Genomic DNA, 23,923 nt, shown 5'->3' with positions numbered 1-23,923 from the left:
ATTTTGGCTGCAGAGTCACAGGGACAAAGAGGAGACAAGGTGGAAAGTGAGTGAAATATTATACTCTTGAGGTTCCTAGTTTATGGAAGGATTGATGCTCATGTCATGAGAATCCGAGAGCTGTAGAAAGAAACATAACATGGTTGCTATGGGGTTGAAGAGGGATTTCATTGTGGGCATTCAGTGAACCCACGTGCATTTATCTATGCAGCACTTTGCTGGGACTCCCAGTTGGACAACTGGGATGAACGATTCTGGCTATGACTCTTATCTCAATGGTAGGACTAATGACAACTGACTTTCACTGAGCACTCCCCATATCCCAGGCACTTGTAATAACCAACACAGTCCTTGCAACAATATTTTGAATAAGGTGATCTTTCTTTGCTAGTGTGTTGGCCTATCAAAACATGTCCAAGTTGGCAGTTTTGGCCTGCTGGTCAATGGCAAAATCATTTTGCCTCTTGGAACATCATTTCTCACCTAAGGAGTACAGCAAATAGCTCCTCCCTTGCCTATTTCACAGGTTGCCTGGAGATAAATGCTAAGCAGTGTAGACACCTTGTAAACCACGTGGTCCATAAGGAAGGTGGAGTTGCTTTTAAGGGGCATGGCAGAAAGGAGCTGAGCCTTGGGTCAGACAAATTAGGGGCCTAATCCATTTCTGTAACCCCTGGCAAGTTAGGACTCCTTCCTGAGCACCATGTTTCTGTTTGTAAAATGAGGTTGTTAAATTTTTAAAGGGTTGCTAGGAGAATGGGATAAGACATTGTGTATAAATCTTTGGGGCACATAGTAGATACTGCCACTGTTATTGTGTCTTTTGGTCCTTTTGGGCACCTCAGAATCTTTTCTGAGAGTCTCAGATTGGAGTGTCCTTAAATGATTGTTTGTATTAAGAAATTGTGAACCTCTTAACAAGCTCTACTGTTCTCCACATTTGTATTTATTATGGAGACACACAACTGTTAAAGAGAGACATTTCTATGATTAAGAAATGCAATTCTTTTAGGAATTATGTTTTGATGATAGGCTAATACCTTTTTTTCTTTTCTTTTCTTTCCCTTACCAGGATGAAGATGATGGTATGTTCAGAAAAAGCTTTCTTACAACTTATAACTCATTCCTTCATTTTTCTGCTCGGGCTTTCACATAGAATTATTTAGTACAGAAACCCATGGGGTGCCTGTGTGGCTTAGTTTGTTGAGCATCTGCCTTCTGCTCAGGTCATGATCGTGGAGTCCTGGGATCAAGCCCAGAGCTTCTCCCTCTGCCTCTGCTCTTGCTCTCCCTCTATCTCAAATAAATAAATAAAATCTTTTAAAAAAAGAATAAATTATAGTTGTTAAATCAGTGTTAAGTAGAAATATATCAGTTCATATACTGCATTATTTATCTGGGTTACCAAAGAGAACTGTTATGTTCATAAGTAATGGTGCAAATAATAGTACAGCAAAATTAAAAATTGCATATGTGGTTTGATAGAAAAATTTCTAGTATTTATGCCTTCTAATACAGGAAAGGATCACTAACTGTAGATAAATGAGACAGCATAAAATTTGGCTTATGTAAAACAAAACTTGTGAATCATTTCTGAAATTCATATGGTTTCCAACTGACAATTTTCTGCCAAGAAAGCATTTCAAAAATAAAAAGATGAGATAAATGTATATTATAGAGAATGATATGGAATGGCCACGCTAAGGTGGCAAACCATCTAGAAAAACCCTGGGGGTGGGGTTCCAGCCTACCACTTCATAATTACATTTGATCTTTTGACCAGCTGTTTTTAACTTATGGGGGAGCAGTTCTGGAAGGTTCCTGTGACACTTGGATCCTGACAATCTGTTTTATTTTTCCTTTCCCCCCACAGTGCATCAAAGACCTTTACCTCAGCCCACAATGCCTTCTATGAGCTCCAATACTTTCCCTTCCAGATCCACCAAGCCGTCACCCAAGCATGCCCTCCCGTCACCTCACTTGCCTGGAGCTTTCTCTGAAAGGTCTGTGGTAACGTTGTCTTTCAGTGCTAACTTAACATCACACCCAGGTCCATTGATAAGAACTCACGTTGGGTGGCTTGGGGAAGAAAGAAATGAGCCAGTGTTAGCCCGGTCAGAACATTTTGGGTCTTCAGAAACAAAATCAGGCTGGGCATAAACAACCACATGTGTTAATCTGCTGCTGCTCTGGGACTCCTTGTGCTTGGGATTGGAAGGGTACAGAATTGACTACCCCATGGTACCCCAGACAGAATGGATCCTGGAGCAGTAATGGAGAATGCCTTCACTTTGTGAATTACACTCAAGAAACCCAATTAATTTAAGTACTTGGAGTTCATCCAGATCGAGGATGGGAGGACCTAGCAGATGCTGCAAATACACTGCATAGGCTCTGTCCCTAGTAAGCCCACTTTCTCAACAGCAACAGCGTTTCTCAGCGCCCACAGAGAGGCTGTCTGGAGGCAGAGGCAGGAACAGGAGAAACACACAGGCCATTTCTTCCTAAATAAGCCCTGGAGCTGCCCCTCATGTCCTCAGAGCCCCCAGGCCTTTATGTTCATTCTCTACTATGCAAAGGGAGATACCCAACCTTGGGTATGGGAGAAAACCACCAGCACGACCTTGCTACTCCAGCTAGATATCTAGGAGTCTCAAAATTTTTCATTGTCCCTGTGTGCCTCTTGCTTTGATTTTCTGCTGTTTCTTCTCACTCTTCTCGCTGTTTTTCTTCTGCCATTTTCTTATTCTACTCCATCCCTCCCTGGGCTCCAACCCTGTCCTTCCTCGGTGCTGAAGACCACTCAGTGCCATTGCGGAGCAGAGCAGACTGACAGGGTTGTGACAAAGTTTTAGAATGTAAGTGAGGTTCGGTGGGGTGCGGTCTGGAGCTGATGACCAAGAAAGAATTCTTGAGACATCTTTGGTGCAGAATGGTGGTTTATTAAAGCATGGGGACAGGACCCAGGGGCAGAAAGAGCTGCTGTGGGGGGAGGATGTGAGGAATGGTCCATTATATACTTGTAAGTTGGGAGGGGGTTAGGGATGGCGTAAGTCTCTAAGGAATTTTGGAAGCAAGGTTTCCAGGACCTTGAGGGGCTAGCTATTGTTGGGAAAAACGTTATTTATTACCGGTAATAAAACCTTTGTGTGAGACCCTTTAGATGTGTATCAGTGGGCCATATGCTTGGGAATGATTATCAACACATATCTTGGAGGGTTTAGAGATGAAGTTTCCAAAGGAATTGTTAAAGTAGACTTATAGCATCCTGGTTGGGGGTAGGGGTCTGTCAGGCTAGGATTGCTCTTTGCCCTTAACAAAGCCTTACAGTGGGGATAATTTCCTAGAGGAATGTCATTCTGCCTGTTTCAAGGGCTTGTCAGTGGGTAAAGAAATTTAATAATTTTTCTTCTGCCTCTGTTTCCCACATCAGTTGGGCTAGTGGGTGGGGGAATGGCTGCTCAGCACGGAGCAAGCAACGCCTCCTCCCACCCGCATCTCTAAAGATACTGTTTTTGTCTGTCCGGGCCACCTGGCCCTCTCTGGGTTTTTCATCCAGCCACCTCCCCCTCTGTGGACCATCAGGCCCCAGGATTCACTGTTCCCAAACGACATGCCCCTTCATATGTGCTCTTAACCAAAAGAAATGTCCTCTCCCCAGAGGACGTCTGCTATTCCCCAAACAAAAAAGCCTTAAATTGCAGCCAGCTCTTAAAAATAATCTTCCAATGCCTTTTATAGATTTTTATTGTTTCGGCTATCAGAGTCTATTAGCATTGGGGCTGACTAGCATCCCACTGACCTTGGGCAGGAGTGGGATGGACCCTGTCAGCCCCTCCTCTTTGCTCAGCGCCAAGGCTTCAGGGAGGGGTGGTAGTAGTCACAAACGAAGCGGCATTTTCAGTGGGTTTCCCTAGCCCAGCTTCCCCATCAGCCTCTTCAGCCCAACCCAGCGTAAATCTGTTCTTTTTCTGTCTCCGCAGTAATAGTGGTTTCCCGCAGAGTGCCTCCCTGCCACCATACTTCTCTCAAGGTTTGTACTCTGGGCTCTAATGACCACTACAGGCAATATGCCTTGATGACTGGATTCCTAACCATCCCAAAGCCTTTTGGCGAAGGTCTGGTTATTTCCTAAAAGCCAGAAGATATGTTCTCTCATTCAATTATTTAACGCAGTTTCTGCCATGTGGCAGGGCTGTTGGAATGCTAGGATGCTACTACATAAAACACACACACACACACACACACACACACACACACACACACACACGGCCTCAGAAAGGTGGCCTTGGCCTTAATCTGCTCACAGAGGGCTCTTCCTCTCTCCTCTTTGTATTTGGAGCTCAGTGCCTGGCTTTCTCTGTAGTGTTAGGTTTCTATAATGAACCTATTCTTGAGTTGTGAATTGAGGAACATGTTTAAAATACAAATTAGGAGAACCCAACCCTCCAGGATTTTGATTCAGTAAGTCTGGATGAGGACCTGCATTTTTAATTCCTTTTCTGGGTGTCCATGACAAGTATTTGCTGAGAGTGTTCTCAAACTTTATTATAAATACAGAATGTGTTAAAATTCTAATTCAGTGGGTCTGGGGTAGGATGTGAGAGTCTGCATTTCTAGCAAGTTCTCGTGTGATGCTGTTGACTAACCTATGTAGTTAGGTTTCTTTCATTCAATAAACAGTATAAAGTACCTGCCATGTTGGACTGCAAAGGTAGGGATAGGGAAAATCTGTTTAGGCCTTAGGAGCCTTAAGAAGGCATCTGAGCAGGTCAGGGCAGTCTGTTCTGCTTATCACCAGGGAACACCATGGTGAAGAACCCTGCTAGCTTGGCCCAGGAGACCTCAGTCCTTCCCAGGTAATTCTGGCTATGTGGCCTGGGGCGGCAGTTGGCCCCTTGGGGCATATTGTTGAGGGAGGGAACAACCCAGCAATGGAAACCACCTGGAGTACTTGTTAAATGCAGATTGGGTGATTCAAACCCCTCTCCCCCAGGGATTCTTACTTATGCAGAATAATGTTTGGGAATCACAGGTTCAAGTCCTGACCCAGCCACTAAGAGCACATGATTTGTTCAGGCTCTAGGAGCCTCTGTTCCCTCATTCTCCAAAGAAGATAATACACATCTTGCGGTGTTGCTGTGAGGATTAAAGGTAGGGTACAGGGGTGCCTCACTTAAGGCCTGGGCAGAGTAGCGCTGAATAAATATGTGTTGAACAATAAATGAATGACACATGAATAATTCAGAGACCGTTCAGCTCACAGAATTTTTCAGTTCTTAACAGCCATCTGGCATATAGAAAACAGCCTTGGCGATTACAAATCAACACAATCAATCCTCTGCTGAGATTGGGAAACATATTCTCAGACTCAGAAAGTTTCAGGGAACCGTAAACGAGACAGTAAGACGTTAGGGAAGGTGAGGCACAAACGCTGGGTAATTTATAGCTAACTCACAGACTTCCTGATGGATTAGGTTGTAGGGAGGGTCTTCTGTGAGAGTTGAACACTTCTACCCCTTTAGAAAATTCAATCCGGGAGAGTAGGTCACAAACCCTAGTTCTAGAAGCTAACAATATCCTCAAGGTAATTTCACCTTGTCTTGGATAACTTACATTTCTTCTTATGTAAACAAATGAGGACCTAATTCTCTTTATTACTGCATTGTCACCATATCAGTGGTTGGGAATCCATTTTGGTTGTGCTGGAGCCTATGAAAAATCGGTCTCTTGAATATTCTTTTTGAGAATCACATTTAAACGACTCCGACTTTTTCATTAATGGACTAGTTATTTTATATTATGTGCCATACACATTTAAGAAATCACTCAAATTTGTGGAATTGTCCTCAAACTTTCACAGACATGGCTACAGAATGATGCCTGAACAGTCAGCAACCCTTATAGTTTTGAGCATGTGAACATTAATTTTGAAGCTATGGCTTCTAGAAATGTTAATTGCTGGGAACAACTGTAAGGACATTTAAGGGGGAAAATGTGTGATAATAGAAATGAAAAATAGCTTATAACAAGTTAACTTTCAAACTGCTATATTTTTGAAGGCCTTAACCACAGACCACCTCCTAGAGTCGAAGGAAGAAACTTCTCCTTGCCAGTTCCAAACAAACCTCGATCACTGGCTCCTGGCGAAGAAGAGGTAATTAAGCATATGTTTTTATTTTCTTTTTTTCCTAGCAAATAACCAGAACCTCCCATTTGATACTCCTTTGTATTTTATTATTATTTTAAATTACCCTTAAATTTTTTAAGTGAATTAAAGGGAAGGGATCCAGGTGAAAAATATGTTCTTTTTTCTTAGTGCTTTTCATACTCTTCTAATAGCACATGTGTGTTTTGCATTTAACAACGAGAAAAAAAAAAAACAACCTATTTTTCATTTGTTTTCTAGCTTATGACCTTGAATAAGTCACTTAACTGCTCATTAACCCAGATTTTTCATTAAGTATGTTATACTAAACTGAGGAAATTATTACGTCTATCTTTCCTGATTAAAGCTTCCATTATATACGGAATGCTTATTCTCAACTACCTTTGCAAACAAAGTCATGATAAAGAGCGGTTCATGCAAAGTATCTTCTATTTAGCCCCACATAAGTGATTCCATATTCAAATTAAGGAAACAAATGTTTCAATGCTCATGGAATTGAGTTGGTGATTTATGAAAATGATTACTTGGAGGCTTTTCTTTTCACTTACATATGTAACTGCAAAATTTATTCAGTTTTTAAAAATTTACATTTTCAGAATTCATTAAATGAAGAGTGGTATGTTTCTTACATTACCCGACCAGAGGCAGAAGCTGCTCTTAGAAAGATAAACCAGGTACTGTGCTAAAGTTTATTTTTAAGTAGTTATAAATATTAATGGAAGGAGAAAAGGGGAACTGGCTTTTATTGAGGACCAATTACAGGCTAGGAATTCTGCTAGGTGATATTCATGCTGTTATACCAAGGGGACCCATTAGTGACAACTTTAGACCTACCAGCATCCATAGCAATGAGTCCTAGAATCTGGGAAAAATCTAAATTAAGGCAATCATTCGGCTGGCAGAATCTGAGGAAATTTTTTTTTTTTTTTTTTTTTTAAGATTTTATTTATTTGACAGAGAGAGATCACAAGCGGGCAGAGAGGCAAGCAGAGAGAGAGAGAGAGGAAGAAGCAGGCTCCCTGCAGAGGGGAAAGCCCGATGCGGGACTCGATCCCAGGACCCTGAGATCATGACCTGAGCCGAAGGCAGAGGCTTAACCACTGAGCCACCCAGGTGCCCCAGAATCTGAGGAAATTTTTATTAATGATAAAGGTCTTGTCATAGGAAGCATACCTTATCAAAAGGAGATCCTTTCTTCCAAACTTCTAACATCTTACTGGTTCCATCTTCATTCTTTAATACACAATTGCCATCCACACTGATGTGAAGAGATCCATATGGAAAAAGGCAGCAGCAACTTTTTGCCCTTTCCCCTGGAAATTTCTAGGTTAACCAGGTCTCCTATGGTCTGGTGATGAACCTTAACCTTAAATCTATACATGAGAGAAAGAAAAGCAAAGATTCTTCATCTCTCACATTTTGAGTCTACAAGAATAATCCTCAATCTTAGCTGCACATTTAAATCACCTGGAGAGCTTTAAAAATTCTGATTCTTGGGTTTCATCTAGAGAGATATCTGATTTCATTGGTTGGGTGTTCTATGTGGGTTCTGGGAGTTTTCAAAACTCTAAATTCTAAATTCTAGTCTGTGAATCACTGGTCCACAGGTATATTTGTTGAATAGAAGAGGTTTCTGAATGGAATTTACTCAATCAAAATAAAAAGAACATACGAAAGCCACTTTTGTAGATTGATCTCTTTAAAGCCATCATGATTGAACATACAAATGAGGCAGTAGTTTAAAGCTGCCTTACTAATTAATCCTATTTTAATATTAGATCTTTACAGTATAAATATTATGTAGCAATAATTTATGGAGTGACATTGAAAGTACAGGACAAATCACAACACTATTTTAATATATAGAAGAAAAAAGTGGTAAGAACACAGGATGGTCCACATTTGTTTATGGTCAGATGTTTAATGATGAAGATGTGGTGATTGTGAGGTTTTAAAATGGGTAAATTTCAGAGGCATTTGTGTCTTTTCTCACTTTGGCTATGGAAAGAAAAGGTTAGTGAATTAGCACCCAGTAGTAGGAAGACATATCTTTAGTTAAAACAAAAGAGTCCTTATTTTGTCTGGCCCTTCATCCACTCAACCACTTAGTATTTTCTTTATTACAAAAAAAGGGATTTCTTTTTCATCAAAAGACTTCAAAGAGGTTCTTTTTGAAATTTGGAAATTTTTCTGGTACAATCTTTGCTGCTGCTTAACAACCAAGAAATCCATGACACCTAGGACTGTAACCCTTCAGGGAACTAAATGTTCACTAACTTGTCAACTGGTTAAGTTTCCAGATCTCTAGAGGCTTGTCCACGGCTCCTATAGGCAATACAAGTATAGGCTTTACTCGGGTACCCGCGTGGCTAAGTCAGTTAAACGTCTGATTCTTGATTTCGGCTCAGGTCCGGGTCCTGGGATCAAGCCCTAAGTTGGGCTCCCCGCTCAGCAGAGTCTCGGCTTGAGGGTTCTTTCTGCCTCTCTCTGCCCCTCTCCCTACTCATGCCCTCGTGCTCTCTCTTTAAAATAAATAGTTAAGAAAAAAAAAAAGAAGAAGTATGGACATTTACTGCTCACATAATAACAGGAATTTATTCTTTTAGGATGGCACTTTCCTGGTTAGAGACAGCTCTAAAAAAACAATAACCAATCCATATGTCCTCATGGTATTGTACAAAGATAAAGTTTACAACATCCAGATCCGCTATCAAGAGGAAAGCCAAGTTTACTTGTTGGGAACTGGACTGCGCGGGAAAGAGGTAAGGAATTCCAGTTGCAAAACTTCCCCAAATCCTCTGTTTATTTATGCCTTTCTGAACACTTGCCAATGTGGAACCCTACTGTGACATTCTTTGGGAGTCCATACTATATGGCAATGTTAGAGTAAGATCACATTAGTGAAGCCTGTGGCAGGAAATAAAATAACAGTAGCTATCTGTGCCATAGAGTCTTTCTCTATGGCTTTCTCTATATCTTTAATTCCAAATAGTCTAAGATCACATGTATAACTTTTAACTTTTAAAATTAAAAAATTAACATTTAAATTAAATATATAGTTAGATGGTGTCAAAGGGAAGTCCCTTCTATCATTCACCTCTCTAACATAATTTTAACACAAGATTGCAGTGTACTTATAAGGCTATCTTTTAAAATTGACATCTGGAAAGGGGTAAAAAATAAAATTCTTGTTGTGGTGACTATTTAAATACTTGGGTCATTTCTCACTTAAAATGGAGGTTTGGCCAATGAAGGTGGTCAAACTGACAGAGAAATTTTCCTCTGTTTCGCCAGTGTTTACGTTAATTATTTTTTGGATGGTAATTAAAAAAAAAACCTGCTTTTGCAAAGGAAGCTAACAGCTAAACTTAAGCCCCAAACATGTTCTATAAGTTCAAAGTTCCAGGAGGAGGATCCGCTGAATCAAACATTTCCAGAATGAAAAACAATTAAGCCTTAGCTTCTACTTTACTCCAAGTATTTTTAATTTATGATCATGTAAACGAGTAGGAAAAAGCACATGCTTCTGATCAAATGTTTCGATCACTGGTTCAGTGTGGCTAGAGCTGCGTAGGTGCTACAGGGGCAGAGAAGTCTGCCCTCCAGAATTTCTGTTCATCTGGTGTGGGAAAACCCAAGCACAAACCACACCTTGCTGCTGTCCTGGAAGGAGGCATCCAGCAGGGTAGTCTCAGATGAAGTGTGTAATGTTGTCTGGGGTGCCTGTGTGATTCTGACCCCTGTCTAGAAGGATGGATTTTTTTTTTTTTTCAGTCTGGCTGTCAGGGATAAGGTGATGAAGGCAATGGGTACAAAGATTTGGCTGCAGAGCCTTTGCGAGCGTGAGGTGGCAGTGAGGACACAGCAGGGAGATCATGAAGGAATCATTCCTTCTGCAATGCTATGGATGTCAGCTCCAGACTCGGGGACACTGTCTGACCTCCTGATTCCTTATACCTCCTCACACTATTAGTGACTAAGAGTGAAGTAGGGATACAGAAACCAAAATCAAAGACACAAACAGAGCAACCCTAAGGCAAAGGTATCATAATTAGACCTCTTATTTATGACCCCCATAAAATTAAAAAAATATATAAATATATATATATATATAACATAAATATAAATATAGACATTTATCCCTAATTTGTTGGTGTTGAGGAATTATTTTTTTTCAAAGTACTATAGTAGAAATCATTAAAACATTTCCCAAGTATTACACATTTTTTCTCACCATCCTCATGACTTGAAGAGGTAGGAAATTATGCAGATTAAAAAAAAAAAACAAACAACTGAGGGTGAAATTCATGCTACTCATTCCAATGTTGATGTATCTCCTTATTTTGAAATTTTCAGGACTTCTTGTCTGTGTCAGATATTATTGACTACTTCAGGAAAATGCCACTTCTGCTCATTGATGGGAAAAACCGAGGCTCCAGATACCAGTGCACGTTAACGCATTCTGCCGGTTATCCCTAGCAAGTTAGCCAAACAGACGAACCTTCCTCCTGCCTCTGTTGCCAGCATGGGAAGATCAGTCAATGGTGGTGAATGGAGAAACACTTGGGACTGAATCAAACCCCTCAACATGAGCACAAGGTTTTGACCTTTCACATAAAAAAGTGTTTGAAATGAAGACTGTCAAATATCTCATAATTTATTTATTCTTCTTCAATGTTTGTAAAGTGCATGAATAATACTGTTCACACTTGAAGTCTAGTAGTGCACTATAATCATTCATTTAAAAATGTGTATTTTGAAATACCCATTTCAAAGTACAGAAGTTTACATAGCTACAGAAATAACTTGAGGCCAGTTTAAAAAAACTGAAACAGTAATAGTTCTTGGTATCACATAAAACTTTTTTTTAAATAGCCAAACCTTTGTTAGTCAGAGGCAATCCTTAGTTTTATACATAATTTGACAATTTCTAAAATTCACTTTCTCGGCAGCAATAATTTAAGAGACTTCAAACGATTTCGTCCTTTCTTATTTGGTATTTTTCGCTGGGGGGATTTTTGTGTACTTTTTTTTTAATGAAAAGATAAACACATGAGGGGATAACTTCCTAGGATTAAAATTAATTTGTCTTTTGCTTTACTTTTGTGTTCCTAAAACTATTGACTTTGTTTAGTCCATAATATTGTATTTTTAAAGCAAATTTAAGCTACAAATACTGAAAGTAATCATTTTAAATTTAGAGATGAGGCTTTGGAATCAAATATAGCTGGATATAAGTTCATCAGATCCCGACTCCCACATCCCACCTCCTCTGCAACTCCCACAACTCCAAAAGCATTTTCAAGTGATGTGGATTTTACCAGAGTCTTCCAGCAACGATGAAAGAGCCATGCGTATACACAGAAAAATGTGATCAGACTTTCCTATTAGATGCCTTTCTTCTCTCTTTTATCCCCTGACAACTCTACCATAAAGCCCTTCTCATCACCATTCCTAAAAAGGCTTTATAGATCCTTTGAAGCAACACAGCTCTTCCCTTCAGCTTACATATCTCACTTAACAGATGGTAGTAGGTGTTCAGCACAACAAAAACCAGGCAACGGTTGTTCTTAAGTTCTCCCCTTTGGGGCCTTTGTTATTAATCTATGACTTTTATTAACAACAAAAATTTTTGGCTTCTCTACTTAATCTGCAAGTTTTCTGAGTGGCAAAAAATATCTTGCATCTTATTTTCGTAAGTTAATTAATAGAACATCAGAGGGGAGCTTAGATACTGATAATTTGCTAAGATAACAAGTATGTGCACACGTTTAACCAGTGATGATGATAACGTTTCATCAAGCTTCATCCTTACAAACCAGAAGTTCTCAATTTAGGGTCCAGAGCTAGGGAGTTCTAAAGCTGAAAAATTTGCAATCCTTTACATGTTTATTCAAAAGGACTTCAACAAGCATTTATTCAGTGCCTATTCTGTGTTAAACACTGAGCTGGGTGGTGAGGGTAGCAGACACAGTGAGCTGACCTTGTGTCTTGCTTTTGGGTATACTGTTCTTTATGTTGAAAATCTCTAAAATGAAGGAGGTCATAGATTTTAAAGCAACTATTTGGTAGTAAATCCTGTCAGCTGCCACGTCTCTACCCTCTTCTACCTGCCATATGTAGGACACCAGTCTATAACAGAAGAGGATAAAGACGACACAGAAATAGAACCAGGTTAGAGACATTATAAATTAGTAGGGTCCCTGACATCTATTTTAACTACTTCCAAGTCACATGAACCAATAAACCCTTAAGCTAGCTTGAGTTGTTTCTGGCATTTGTTACCAGGAGAGATTGGATTAATACAAATTTATACCAAGCACTTCCAATTTGGTTAACTCTCTTTCAATCTGAGCCAAAATTCAAGCAAAGTAAAGGATAAGCAACGCCCGATGGCCAATTTCCTATATCCTATTCTTGCCACTAGTGAAATGAATTAGCCATTCTTTGAAACATTAAAACAGTAAGACAGCTTTTAAGAATATTAAATGATTATTTACAACTCATATTTTTATTTTGTTTTTTATAATATTAAATATCTTAGTAAACTCAGTTCTCCCAGACACATGGTAATTCCACAATAAATACAGTTACAAATTCACAACAAACCAAAAGAAATCAGATAGGAAAGCTCTTAGAAGCAAAGGATACATCTGATAGTTTAGACCCTTCAAAGAGGGGGATTTTCTCTTCTGGTTCCTGTAAGTCATCTGTCTTCACAGGATGACTAAAATGTAGAGTAAGGTCACAAAGCAGCAACTGGGAGAGCTCTGTGTAAAACAAAATAATAGAAGATACCATCTTGGAGCACATATGTCATAGACAATCATTATTCTTTTTTTTTTTTGAAAGATTTTATTTTGGGGGGGTTCCCTGGGTGGCTCTTCATTGAGTGTCTTCCTGATTTCAGCTCAGGTCAAGATCTCTGAGATGGAGCCCTGTGTCAGGCTCTGTGTTCAGCTCAGAGTCTGCTTGAGATTCTCACTTCCTCTTCCCCTCCACACACCCGCATTCTAACTCTCTCTAAAATAAATACAATCTTTGGGGGAAAAGCTTTATTTTTATGTAATCTCTACATCCAATGTGGGCTCGAACCCACAACCCTGAATTCAAGAGCTGTACGTTCCACCAAATGAGCCAGCCAGGTATCCCTATTATTACTTTCTGTATCTCTTTCTAATTCTTAGTATTCTCTGAAGTGATTGAGACCACAATTAAGTGTGCCCATTTTAACTTAAAGTCAAATTTTTGTACTATAAAATAAGCATGACATAAAAATTAACTAGAAGTCTCTACTTGTGCACTATCTTACTAAACTGCAACTTGATTTATAGAAATGTGATTTATGCTTTTTGTAAACTTATTATTTTTGTGTCATATGTTATGTGTAGAGAATCGAATAGCATGTTACAAAATTTAGCAGTTCCTATCTCCAAGAGGCAACCACTCTTATTTTTTTTTCCCCTGCTTAGATTGTTTTTGTTGCTTTTGTTGTTTTATATGTGTCTGTGTTTGGTGTCTTTTGGTTTTGTTTGGGGGGCAGGTTGGTATTTACCTCCATATCTCTAAATGACACAAATATTTATTTTTTTAACCACAGGAATTATCTATCTGTTTTTGACTATAGAAGACTATGATAGAGCTCTTTTCACTCACCCCCCAGAGCCCCAGTGTACTTAAGAATACAATTTTTGTTAGCTCAGTATTTAAAGGTTAACATTTTTTGATTATATAAATATTCTCCACAGCTGAGCCTTTCCTTTCCTTCCGGTGCCACCCAATCAGTTAATAATCTTCTTATTTTCACTGTTTAATTATCATAAATATATCCCAAATCTTCCCTAGTTGGGCAGATCTCCTTTTGGTATATAGTCAGATGCCTTAGCTCTCTGCCTTGTTGAAAGTCTCTCCTCTCCTAGAGCCTTCTGATCTACTCTAGTCTGGACTGGTGGTTCTCTAGGACTGCAGTGCAGCACGCATCTGAGAACTCCTTTCCCCATTATCCTATGGACTCCCTTCCCCCCATCCCTTGTGTGGAGTATCCTTTTTCTAAAACCTCATTTCATTCTCTTCTGGTCTGCTACCTTGTTTGGTGGAATATGACCTCAGGAATCAGTAACTTTCTGAAGGAGGAAAAGTTTTGTATCTGAATATTTCTCTCTCTATACTAATGCTGAATAGATTGACTGTACAAATATAGGTTAGAAATCACGTTTCTTCAGAGTTCTGAGGACTTGCTGCACTTTCTTCTAGCTTCTAGTGTAGCTGTGAGAATTTTCATGATTCTAGTTCTTTTTTTTTTTAAGATTTTATTTATTTATTTGACAGAGAGAGATATCACAAGTAGGCAGAGAGAGGAGGGAAGCAGGCTTCCTGCTGAGCAGAGAGCTGGATGTGGGGCTGGATCCCAGGACCCTGAGATCATGACCTGAGCCAAAAGTAGAGGTTTAACCCACTGAGCCATCCAGGCGCCCTCATGATTCTAGTTCTTAATTGTTATTTCTCTTTAGAAACTTTAAGGACTTTTTGTTCTTCCAGAACAAGATTTCACAGTATTGTACCTTGGGGGTCTACTTTAAACCACTGTGTTGGGCTCTTACATTATAGAAACTCTTCTCCTTCAGCTCATTAAATTTTTCTCAGATTAGTTCTTTAATGAATTCCTTCCCAGTGTATTGTCTGTGTTCTTTCTTTATAACACTCCTAGTTATTGAATGTTGAACTTCCTTCACTGATCTTGTAATTTTTTCTCCCTAAAACTTTTCACCTCTATTTTTTTTGCCCTCTATGGGATTGTCTTCTTTTTATCTTTAAACCCTTCTACAGAGGCTATTTCTATTTTCCCACTTAATTTCCAAGAATCCCTTCTCTAAAGTTTTTTTAAAAAGATTTTATTTATTTATTTGAGAGAGAGAGAGTGTGGGAGAGAGCATGAGATGGAGGAGGGTCAGAGGAAGAAGCAGACTCCCTGAGCTGGGAGCCCGATGTGGGACTCGATTCTGGAACTCCAGGGTCATGACCTGAGCCAAAGGCAGATGCTTAATGGACTGAGTCAGCCAGGCATCCCTCTAAACTTTTTTTATAGGCTCATGTTCCTGTTCCATGGACATAGTATTTTCTCTTGGGTCTCTTCAGCTATTGATAGTTTCTTGGGAGTTTTCATCTCACTTCATGATTTCTGTTTCTTTTTCATTGAGGGAATCCATGTATTGACTTTGTCTCTGCTTTTCAAAGTAGATGCTTTCATCAAATATCTACTGCACCAGAGCTATATCTGCTCGTATTTAAGACCACAGCACTAAAGACAACTGGAAACTCTGTGCCTATGGTAGCCTGTATTGGGGGGCAAGCTGGCTGGGTATTCTATTGGGGGCAACCTCTGCTCTCGGTGTCTTTAGAATTTTTCCCTTAGGCTAGTCAGATTCCTGAAAGAAAAATCTGCTTGAGGGTGTAAATCTGGTTAGCAATGTTTCGTAGCCAAGTGGGAAAAGAAAACTGCGAGTCTTGTAATCCAGTATGTAAACTTTGTCTTAATATCTTTGTTTTCAGCACAGTACTCTTTGCCTCAACTTATGGCTAATGGCTCCAGGCCAGAGATCCTCTCAGGGAATAAAATTCAACTTTTCTGTCATAGAAAAGGAAGGGTTGCTTCGTTCAGAGAGGGGAAGAGAACTTAGGGGTCTACAACTTCTTCTTGTTCTTGTTCTTCTTTTAGAGAGGAGAGGTTGGGGTGGCAGAGAGGGAGAAGGGGAGAGAGAGAGAGAGAGTCTCAAGCAGGCTGCATGCCTGCATGGAGCCCGATGCAGGGCTCCCTCTCACAATCGAAATCATGACCTGAGCTGAAATCAAGAATCAGATGCTTAACTGAGTGAGTGACCCAGGTGCCCCTTTTTAATATTTATATTTATTTATTTATTCAACAACTTCTTAAACATTTAACTAGCCTTCCTGTTCTTAGCCCCACCTTTACCCCCGCTTCCAGAGGATTATGGCGCCACCATATATTGAGTCCTCATTGCCTCTACCCAGCCAGCTCATAGTTCAGATTTTTGTACGTTAAGGTTCAGACTTTCCTGTTTGCTTTCATTTGCTTTCTGTTTCACTATGAACTGTTTTTGAGAGCTCTTTATCTTGTGCATTTTTGTCTCTTTAAAATCACTTTAAATTTAAACCTCAGGTTTACCAGTGACTAGTTCTATGACCTTGGAAGAGTTAGCTAACCTGTCTATGTCTGTTTCTCTATCTATAAATGCCAATGGTAATATTTTCTACCTCATAAGGTTGTGAGGACAACTGGGTGCATTTGTATAGCGCTCTTGGAAGAACATCTGGGTTATGGTAAATGCTATGTGTCAGCTATTGACATTCTTATTGAGAGAAGGAAGTGTGGCTAAAAGGAGTGTTGTTCGTTTAAGCTTCTAAGTTTACCAGAAGTCTGCCCTCTGATTATAGCTCTATGAGCCCCTATAGCTTAACTGCCTGACTTCCCCCACAGCTTCTGAAGAACACATTCATCACATTCACTGGTTCTATTTTACTTCATGAAAGAATAATCCCCAAATTAGAACAGTTACATATTAAGTTTCAGAGAAACCTAAAGCTTTTCTGTTTTAAACGAAGACAAGCAATGAGACACCAATTATTCATTTAGTAAACACTTACAAGAAGTTATTATATCAAGGTACTAAGTTAAGTGCTAGGAAGACCCTGTAGGAGCTTACAGTTGAGCAGGGAGAGGAAAAGAAAGTCAACATGTAATTACAACACAGTGTGATAGATGATAGGAAAAGGTAGAAGAGATAACATGCTTGTTCAAAAAAATCTTGCCAGTGTAAGTAATTGACTAATAAGTAGCAGTTAACCTGGCCGGGTGGGGGTGCAGCGGTGGGCATTTCAGAAGATGCATTTGTTAAGGTACAGATGTGGATAAAGAGCAAATACGTAGATTTGCAAGTGGTTCAGTATGGCTGAAGCACAGAATGTGCAGGGAGAAAAGAATGATAAGATACCGCAGAGACAGCCTGGGATCTGATCTCAAGAGGTCTTATAGGCCATTCTAGGAGGCGTGTTGGACTTTATTCTGGGGCAATAGTGAACTAATGAGAGTTTTTAGGAGATTCACATTTTAGAAAGAAAATCCTTGCTGTATTGTTGAGTTTGGTTTTGAGAGATGATGAATTAAGCAGGGATAACCAGATTTCTTTACAACAGATTCCTCGGAGCCTTTGTCAACATGTATTGTGAATTTCTGAGAGAAATATACAGCATAAAACACTTCCCAAATTTATTTGACCACAATAAGGTGGACTCTGTTCTTACTGCACACCACTTACTAAAACCTCTGGAGACAGCAGGGTTAGCCAATCAAAATCTGGGAAATATGGCACTCACTATTTGTTGCCTAACTAACAAGCACTCCCCTCTTCTTCTTGGGGCAAAACTTGATTCCGTCAGAGGTGATCCGTTCCCCAGCTCCAGCAGTAAGTCCTGACTGGCCCAGACTGGCCTTGGCAGTTCCATTCCCCTTGACAGCAGATGGTGTAGGCATATGCATTTGATGCAATCTGGTCATGAAAGGGAAGGGAAAATGTGCTGGAGGGACCTGGGGAAAGGCTTTTATAGAGACACAGGCAGATACAGTGTCTGTAGATGGCCACACCTGCAGGTAATGACTACGAGGGATAAACAGTGAACAGAACAGAGCAGAAAAATGTAAAGAACCTGTATGGTCAGAAGCCTTTAAAACTCTGAATTAATTCTGGGTCTGCCCTACTTTTGATCTCTTATTTCCTTCTTGTGTAAGCCACATTAAGTCGATATTTTGTTACTTTTATAGCTGAATTCCTTATAACTGACAGAGAAGCTATCCTCAAATATCCAAAAGCTGTCATAAGAAGAATAACTACATACTCGGTGTAGTTTCAGATTAGAAATAGGGCCAGTGTGAAAGAAGACGGGAATAGATTTCAGCTAGTCCATAAGGAGGAACCATCTAAAAAGGAAGAGGCTGCCTGGTGAGATAGTGAGTTCTCCAACAGAGGAAATATTTGGTCAGGGATAAACTGTCCCTAGAAATACTCAGTCATGGAATTTTACATGTCTGGGATAAAATAATAGAATGTCTGTGAGGTGAATATCTAAACATCATGAACTATAAGGTCTAATTCTACTCTATGAATCTGTTTAAAATGATGAAACCTTAACTCATAGAATCAGACAAACTTATAATTTTAATTTGGAAGGAACCTTAGGGGCTTGGTAATGATTAACGGATAGAGACACTGAATTTTGCAGAATGTGACATCATCTGCATTTATTGAAGGGAAGGAGGAAAGTATATTTAAAGAGCTTAGTTAGACAACATCATAAGCTTGTTAGTGTCAGGGATAGGAATTCAAGTCTGCTAACTCCCAGGAAAATTCTCAAACATAATTCATCTTTAGAGTTCAAGTTCATATTACAGTATCAACAATTCTTAAGAAATAGAGAAATTCTAATTAGTTGGCAAATTCAGTTTTATCCCAGCAGAAACACAATTTGGCTCTATTGTTTGTTTTATAACTATGGCATGCAAACATTTTAATTCAGTGATTCCATACTTACCTTTCATCTTCTTCAACTCCAAAGAAATTGTGTTAATGTTTTTAATTATGGCTTCCACATTTAGCTTATGGTCAGTAACATTATTCTTAAACATCTGATTTTAAAAGAGAAACAAAACGTATAATCAGAAGCATTTATGTGCACTTTGAAAATACTTCAGTCTTCCCTAGTTCTAAAAGGAAAATCTATTATTTCAGAACTGAAATAATTGTGAAATAATAGTCAATATAATGGCTAGAATTCTAGCACAGTAAGACATCAACTTTTTCATTTTCCAAGTGAATACACCTCCAACTAGAATTCTTCTTTAATGAAACCAGATAACAAGATGGGGCCCTTACAATGGAAATGCAGAGGTCTCTTTTTCAGAAAGCCTCAGCACTTATAGACTACCTTATAATTGAGTAGTCATACAAAACTTTCTCTAATTTTGTTTATGTAAGACAGTGTATTCTTCTAACTTATTCTTGAATAACAGGGTCCACAGAAAAACTCTAAGTACATAGTAAAACTCAAAGTGAGATTCAATTATAATTCATAAACTAAGAAGATGGCAAAAGGGCCACTTTTATTTTAGCTTTAGGAATTAGGGCAATACACTTTTTTAAATATTCTGGTTAACTAAAATATATAAATCAACAGGTTACCATGTTCTATGTACACTACATATTTTTTTAAACCAATTTTGTCAGGTACAAATACATAAACAGGTGGTTCACTAGAAACTAATCTTAGCCATTCAAATCTCTCCAAATGATCTGACAAAATAAACCACAATTAGCACACACAGCTCTGGCAGTGTGAAAGTTAGCTATGGGTCAGGCTGCTTGTCCAAAATAATGAAAATAAACTAACCATTAAGTCAATTTCTTGACTCTGCTTTCTCCTGAATGGAGGAATTTATCCTACTTCACTCACTTTAGAGTCACTAAAAAGGTATAAAAATTTCATTTTCCAGTGAATAAAATATATTTTGCATCCACCTACAATAGCCTAGAAGCCAATAAAGGAATGGTAGCTATCTTACTTGGTTGGATATAGCAAATCAAAAGATTTGTGTTTGAGGCGGGTGTTGGGGTTTTGGGTCGGGGGAGAAAAGCTGCTAAAAAAGAGGGTGAAGAAAGTGTAATTAAAGAACTTTAAAAATGAGGAATGGTTGTTTTAAAAAAAAAAAGAAATTAAAAAAAACCAAGAGGGAAGTAGAAACTACGTGGATAGAGAAATACCCAAGAAAGTTGACCCTCCCACCGCAGGTCTAGTTATCCAGCGCCCTTGAGTGTGCCCTTGGATGGGGGATGGCGGTGGGGGCGGGGGTGGGGGAATGCGGGTGGAAGGGTGTCGGAAGGCAGAGCTGAGGCTGGACCCCACTGAACTGGAGAGAGGTCAGTGGTGCGTCAAGCCTTCCGTGGAGATCTGGGTTGGGCCATCGCTCAGAGATAAGGGAGAGGCCAGTCAAAGGGCATTCCCCAGAGGTGAGAAGTGGTGAGAAGGCTCTGGGGATGGAAGGAATAGTGGAACCAGAGGCCAAGATACCGCAGACTGAAGGCAGTGATGCAACCGAGGCACTGACCTCCAGCCGGGAGGCCGGGAGGCACAGCTCAGGTCCACATCCTAAGGAGTGAGGATCATTCCCGCAGCTTCTGTTCTAAAGGCCACCCCTTCCTTCTCAGCCCAGTCCACACCAGTGAGGAGCCCCAGGGTGTCGCTGGCCGGCCCAACCACCCCTTGGTGACTGAAGATAGCTTCAAAGTTTCCACTGCCCTCGGCTCCCAAACCGGATGAGGACCATACAAAACACATTCCGCATGACCCTGGCCTTGGGACCACCACCGGACCCTTCTGGAACCCATGGATGCCCGTGAGGAGCCCCAGGCCCTTGGGGGCCCGCCCATTTGGAAGCTGACAAGGGAGCCTGAGGCAACCTGGAAATTTCCACAGTCTTGCCTTGCCCCCAAACCAGATTAGGATTATTTAAAAACCAGTACCTTTGGCTGGTCCACAAACCAACACTGTAAAGACCCACGTGGCCCAACGGTCACCACAGCTCTGACGAAAGTGGGGGCGGAGCCGACTGTGAAAAGCAGGACTGTGCATCCTGATTGGCCAGCTTCTCTTCCTCCTGCATCCTGGGAGTTGTAGTCCGAGGCAAAGCTCCTGCGGAGAAGGTGCCCGGCGCTAAGCTGGAAGGGATTCGTAGGGACCTGCAGCCTGAGAGGGAGAGTGAAGAAGGCGCTGACATTTTTGCTTTCTGTGTGGCAGGCACTGCGCTAGGCGCTTCCCAACCCTTATCTGCATTTAATTTTCACAATGTAAGGAGTGTTATTAAGGCCAGACTCCGTCTAGACTGAAACTGCTCAGGTGTGAATCGTACTCCGGCATTTGTTTAGCTAGAGAGGTGCTGGTAAACAGTTTAATCATTTAGAGTTCGAGCGTCCTCATCTATCATGTGAAGATAGTAATAACTGCCTGCTGGTGTTCTTTTGAAGTTTAAGTGAGATAATGCATCAAAGGGAGTTGGCAGAGGATAGGCCCCATAAATGTTAGCTATTACCATTCCTATAAATTTTTATAGATGCGTGAAGAGTACAGAGGATACTGGAGTGTATACTGGAGAGATATACACTGGTCTCTTGCCAGTGGGGAAGCTGGGATCCAAGCCATCTTCACTAGCTTCCGAAAGGAATCTCTGGTAAGGCAGCCTCTGGGGCTGACTCAGACACGTTCCCTCTGACTTACTAAGTAAGCCTTTGCCTTTTCTAAATCTTCCCTGTAATATCCAGCAGTCTCTGTCATTTCCTGACAACCCAGAGCACATAATCTCTTGTTTAAGTGCAGTCGCTTGCAGTATGACACTGTGGAGTCTGTTGTCCCATACAGAGGTAGGTGAGGAAGGGAGCAGGAGGAGCAACTTCAGTCCTAAGGAGAACTACCAATGTAATCTCGGAACACTGGAGCTGCCTTTCTCCCTACCTTGGTTTCCTCATGTGTTTCCTTATGAGAGGGATGGGCTAGACCGGTGTTTCCTAAGTTGCACTCACTGTAAGGCTACTGTTAGGACTATTTGCCCTGAACTGTGTACCACCTGTTTTATTCCCTTAGTATTTAAATTTACTTCCCTTTAAAATTTAAATCTAGGGGCGCCTGGGTGGCTCAGTGGGTTAAGCCTCTGCCTTCAGCTCGGGTCATGATCCCAGGGTCCTGGGATGGAACCCCGCATCGGGCTCTCTGCTCTGCAGGGAGCCTGCTTCCTCCTCTCTCTCTCTGCCTACTTGTCATCTCTATCTGTCAAATAAATAAATAAACCTTTAAAAAAATTTAAATCTGCTTTTAAAGTTTTTTTTGTATCACCAGTGTAAACAGAAGCTAATGGGAAAAATAAAGACAATGGGAATAAGACAACGTTTGTAATCATCTAGACGTTTCTTGCCTGCTGATGGCAGTGTTCCTGTAGCTGGGTCTCCTTTGTTAAAATGGGTTATTAAGTGTTAGTGAAGTGTTAAAGATAGTGTAGCCCAAACTCAGACTTTCTTTTTGAGGTAATCAGAAGAATTGAAAGAGTTGGAAGGGGAATAACTCTCACTTATAATTACGCGTTAATGCCTCTGTACCATATGAAACCACCTCTCATATCCTTGGTGGGATAAGTCCCACACTTTCTTCAAACTAGATTTAGGTGCTGTCCAATATACCGTCCCATTCTAAAACTCCTTCCTTCTCGACATGCTATAGGTACCTTTCAAAACTCACCTCAATCCTGGAAAGAGTCTTCTTGAATGAACCCTACCAAAATCTACAGTTTCATCCCAGTTCCTCTGCCAAGGCTTCCTATACTCATTTAGACTGTGTACACTTCCTGTTATCAGATCTCGCATTTTCTGATTTCTGATACATGCGCTGAGCATTTCTCATCTAATTCTTTGAGTAAAGGAGACACAGAAGGTCAGGCAACAAATATTCTTTTAGCACTCACCTATTAGGAATTATGTTAGAAGCTTTCATCTTCTGACAACTCTTTGAGGTGGCTGTTATCACCCTAGTTGTGTAGAAAACAAAGCTCGAGTCCAGAGTTTAACACTTGCTCAGGGGCACAAGAACCAGATTCACATCCTGTCTGTGCAACTCCAGAGCCTTCTGTTCTTTTCTCTGCACTAAGCTATCTCCCAACCAGGACACCATCTCCTGAAACAGTAAACAAGGACATCATGGCTCCATGGTGTGTGTGTTTCACAGATCACTGATCTTGAACACACATGTACTAACGCACATCCAAGCATACAAGTGACCAACCTGGGGTGAGGAACATTTATTTTCGAAATTAAGGACATTATCAAAGCAAAAATAACTGTCATCACTGTTTTTATAAAAGCAGAGATAATCTGACATCCAAAAAGAAAGGAAGAAAGAAAAAAGAAGGAAGGTTATAGTAATTTCAGGAAAGACCAGCTTCATAAAAAATTTACTGGATGTCTTTTTTCTTCACCCCTTTGTATTGATTCAGACTAGTGAAAACTAGTCTCAGACCTGCACCCAGATGTGTGTTCGGAAACTCCGCATAGAGTATAGCAGGAGATGATAAGGTGTATAAGAGAAGCAGGGTGAAAAACATAGGTGAGTGGAGATAGCATTAGGACTGAGAATCCTGAAAATCCAGTGATGATGGGGGCTGGGTCTTGGTAGGATGAGGAGTCTGTGGGGCCACATCATCCCAAACCCACTGACCCCATTCACAAGATTCAGAAAGGGTTTGTGGGTCCTGCTTCAGCTCAGATACCTGTGGGTTAGGATTCTGCTTACGGGACTTCTGATAGAATACAAAGACCTTCCACCCATCCCAAATTCTTCTGAGTGGATTCAAATGCTGTGATTTGGGAAATATCATCATGAAGCCTTTACAAAAAGAAGAATAAGAAGAATCAATTTTGTGTTTCCTTTAAAATAAGTGGTATAAGAAGAAAAAAGAGATGTGGACTCAGAAAAAGATAGACTGTAATAATGTATTTTTCTTCACAAAAATGTCTTAACGTAACGATGACTACTTATTGTAGTGTTTTTCCTCCCTAAGTAACTATAGATTCTTATTTCTTTTCCTGAGAAAATAAAACTTTCAAAGCCTGATCTGCTACTTAAAGCTTGAGACTGTTATAGATGAGC

The 23,923-nt window shown here is 40.2% G+C and overlaps 2 protein-coding genes across 2 annotated transcripts in view; one reads left to right on the top strand and one right to left on the bottom strand.

Moving 5' to 3' along the window:
- LCP2 (lymphocyte cytosolic protein 2) overlaps positions 1-10,805 on the top strand; it is a 44,538-nt gene extending 33,733 nt beyond the window's left edge. The window contains exons 15-21 of the mRNA XM_047729857.1: positions 1,073-1,085; positions 1,874-2,003; positions 3,984-4,033; positions 6,063-6,157; positions 6,766-6,843; positions 8,776-8,931; positions 10,526-10,805. Coding sequence (XP_047585813.1) covers positions 1,073-1,085; positions 1,874-2,003; positions 3,984-4,033; positions 6,063-6,157; positions 6,766-6,843; positions 8,776-8,931; positions 10,526-10,648 — 645 coding nt within the window. The 3' untranslated portion in view covers positions 10,649-10,805. The remainder of the gene's footprint in view (positions 1-1,072; positions 1,086-1,873; positions 2,004-3,983; positions 4,034-6,062; positions 6,158-6,765; positions 6,844-8,775; positions 8,932-10,525) is intronic.
- A 1,770-nt stretch (positions 10,806-12,575) lies between these two features.
- On the bottom strand, positions 12,576-20,866 carry C5H5orf58 (chromosome 5 C5orf58 homolog). The gene is given in 4 exon segments (XM_047729858.1): positions 12,576-12,939; positions 18,773-18,866; positions 20,758-20,832; positions 20,834-20,866. Coding segments are annotated over 4 exon segments (354 nt in total). The 3' UTR covers positions 12,576-12,787.
- Between the last annotated feature and the right edge of the window lie 3,057 nt (positions 20,867-23,923).

This window comes from Lutra lutra, chromosome 5, assembly GCF_902655055.1.
Source record: "Lutra lutra chromosome 5, mLutLut1.2, whole genome shotgun sequence".
NCBI lineage: Eukaryota > Metazoa > Chordata > Mammalia > Carnivora > Mustelidae > Lutra > Lutra lutra.
This window is presented reverse-complemented; position numbering and strand designations above follow the sequence as displayed.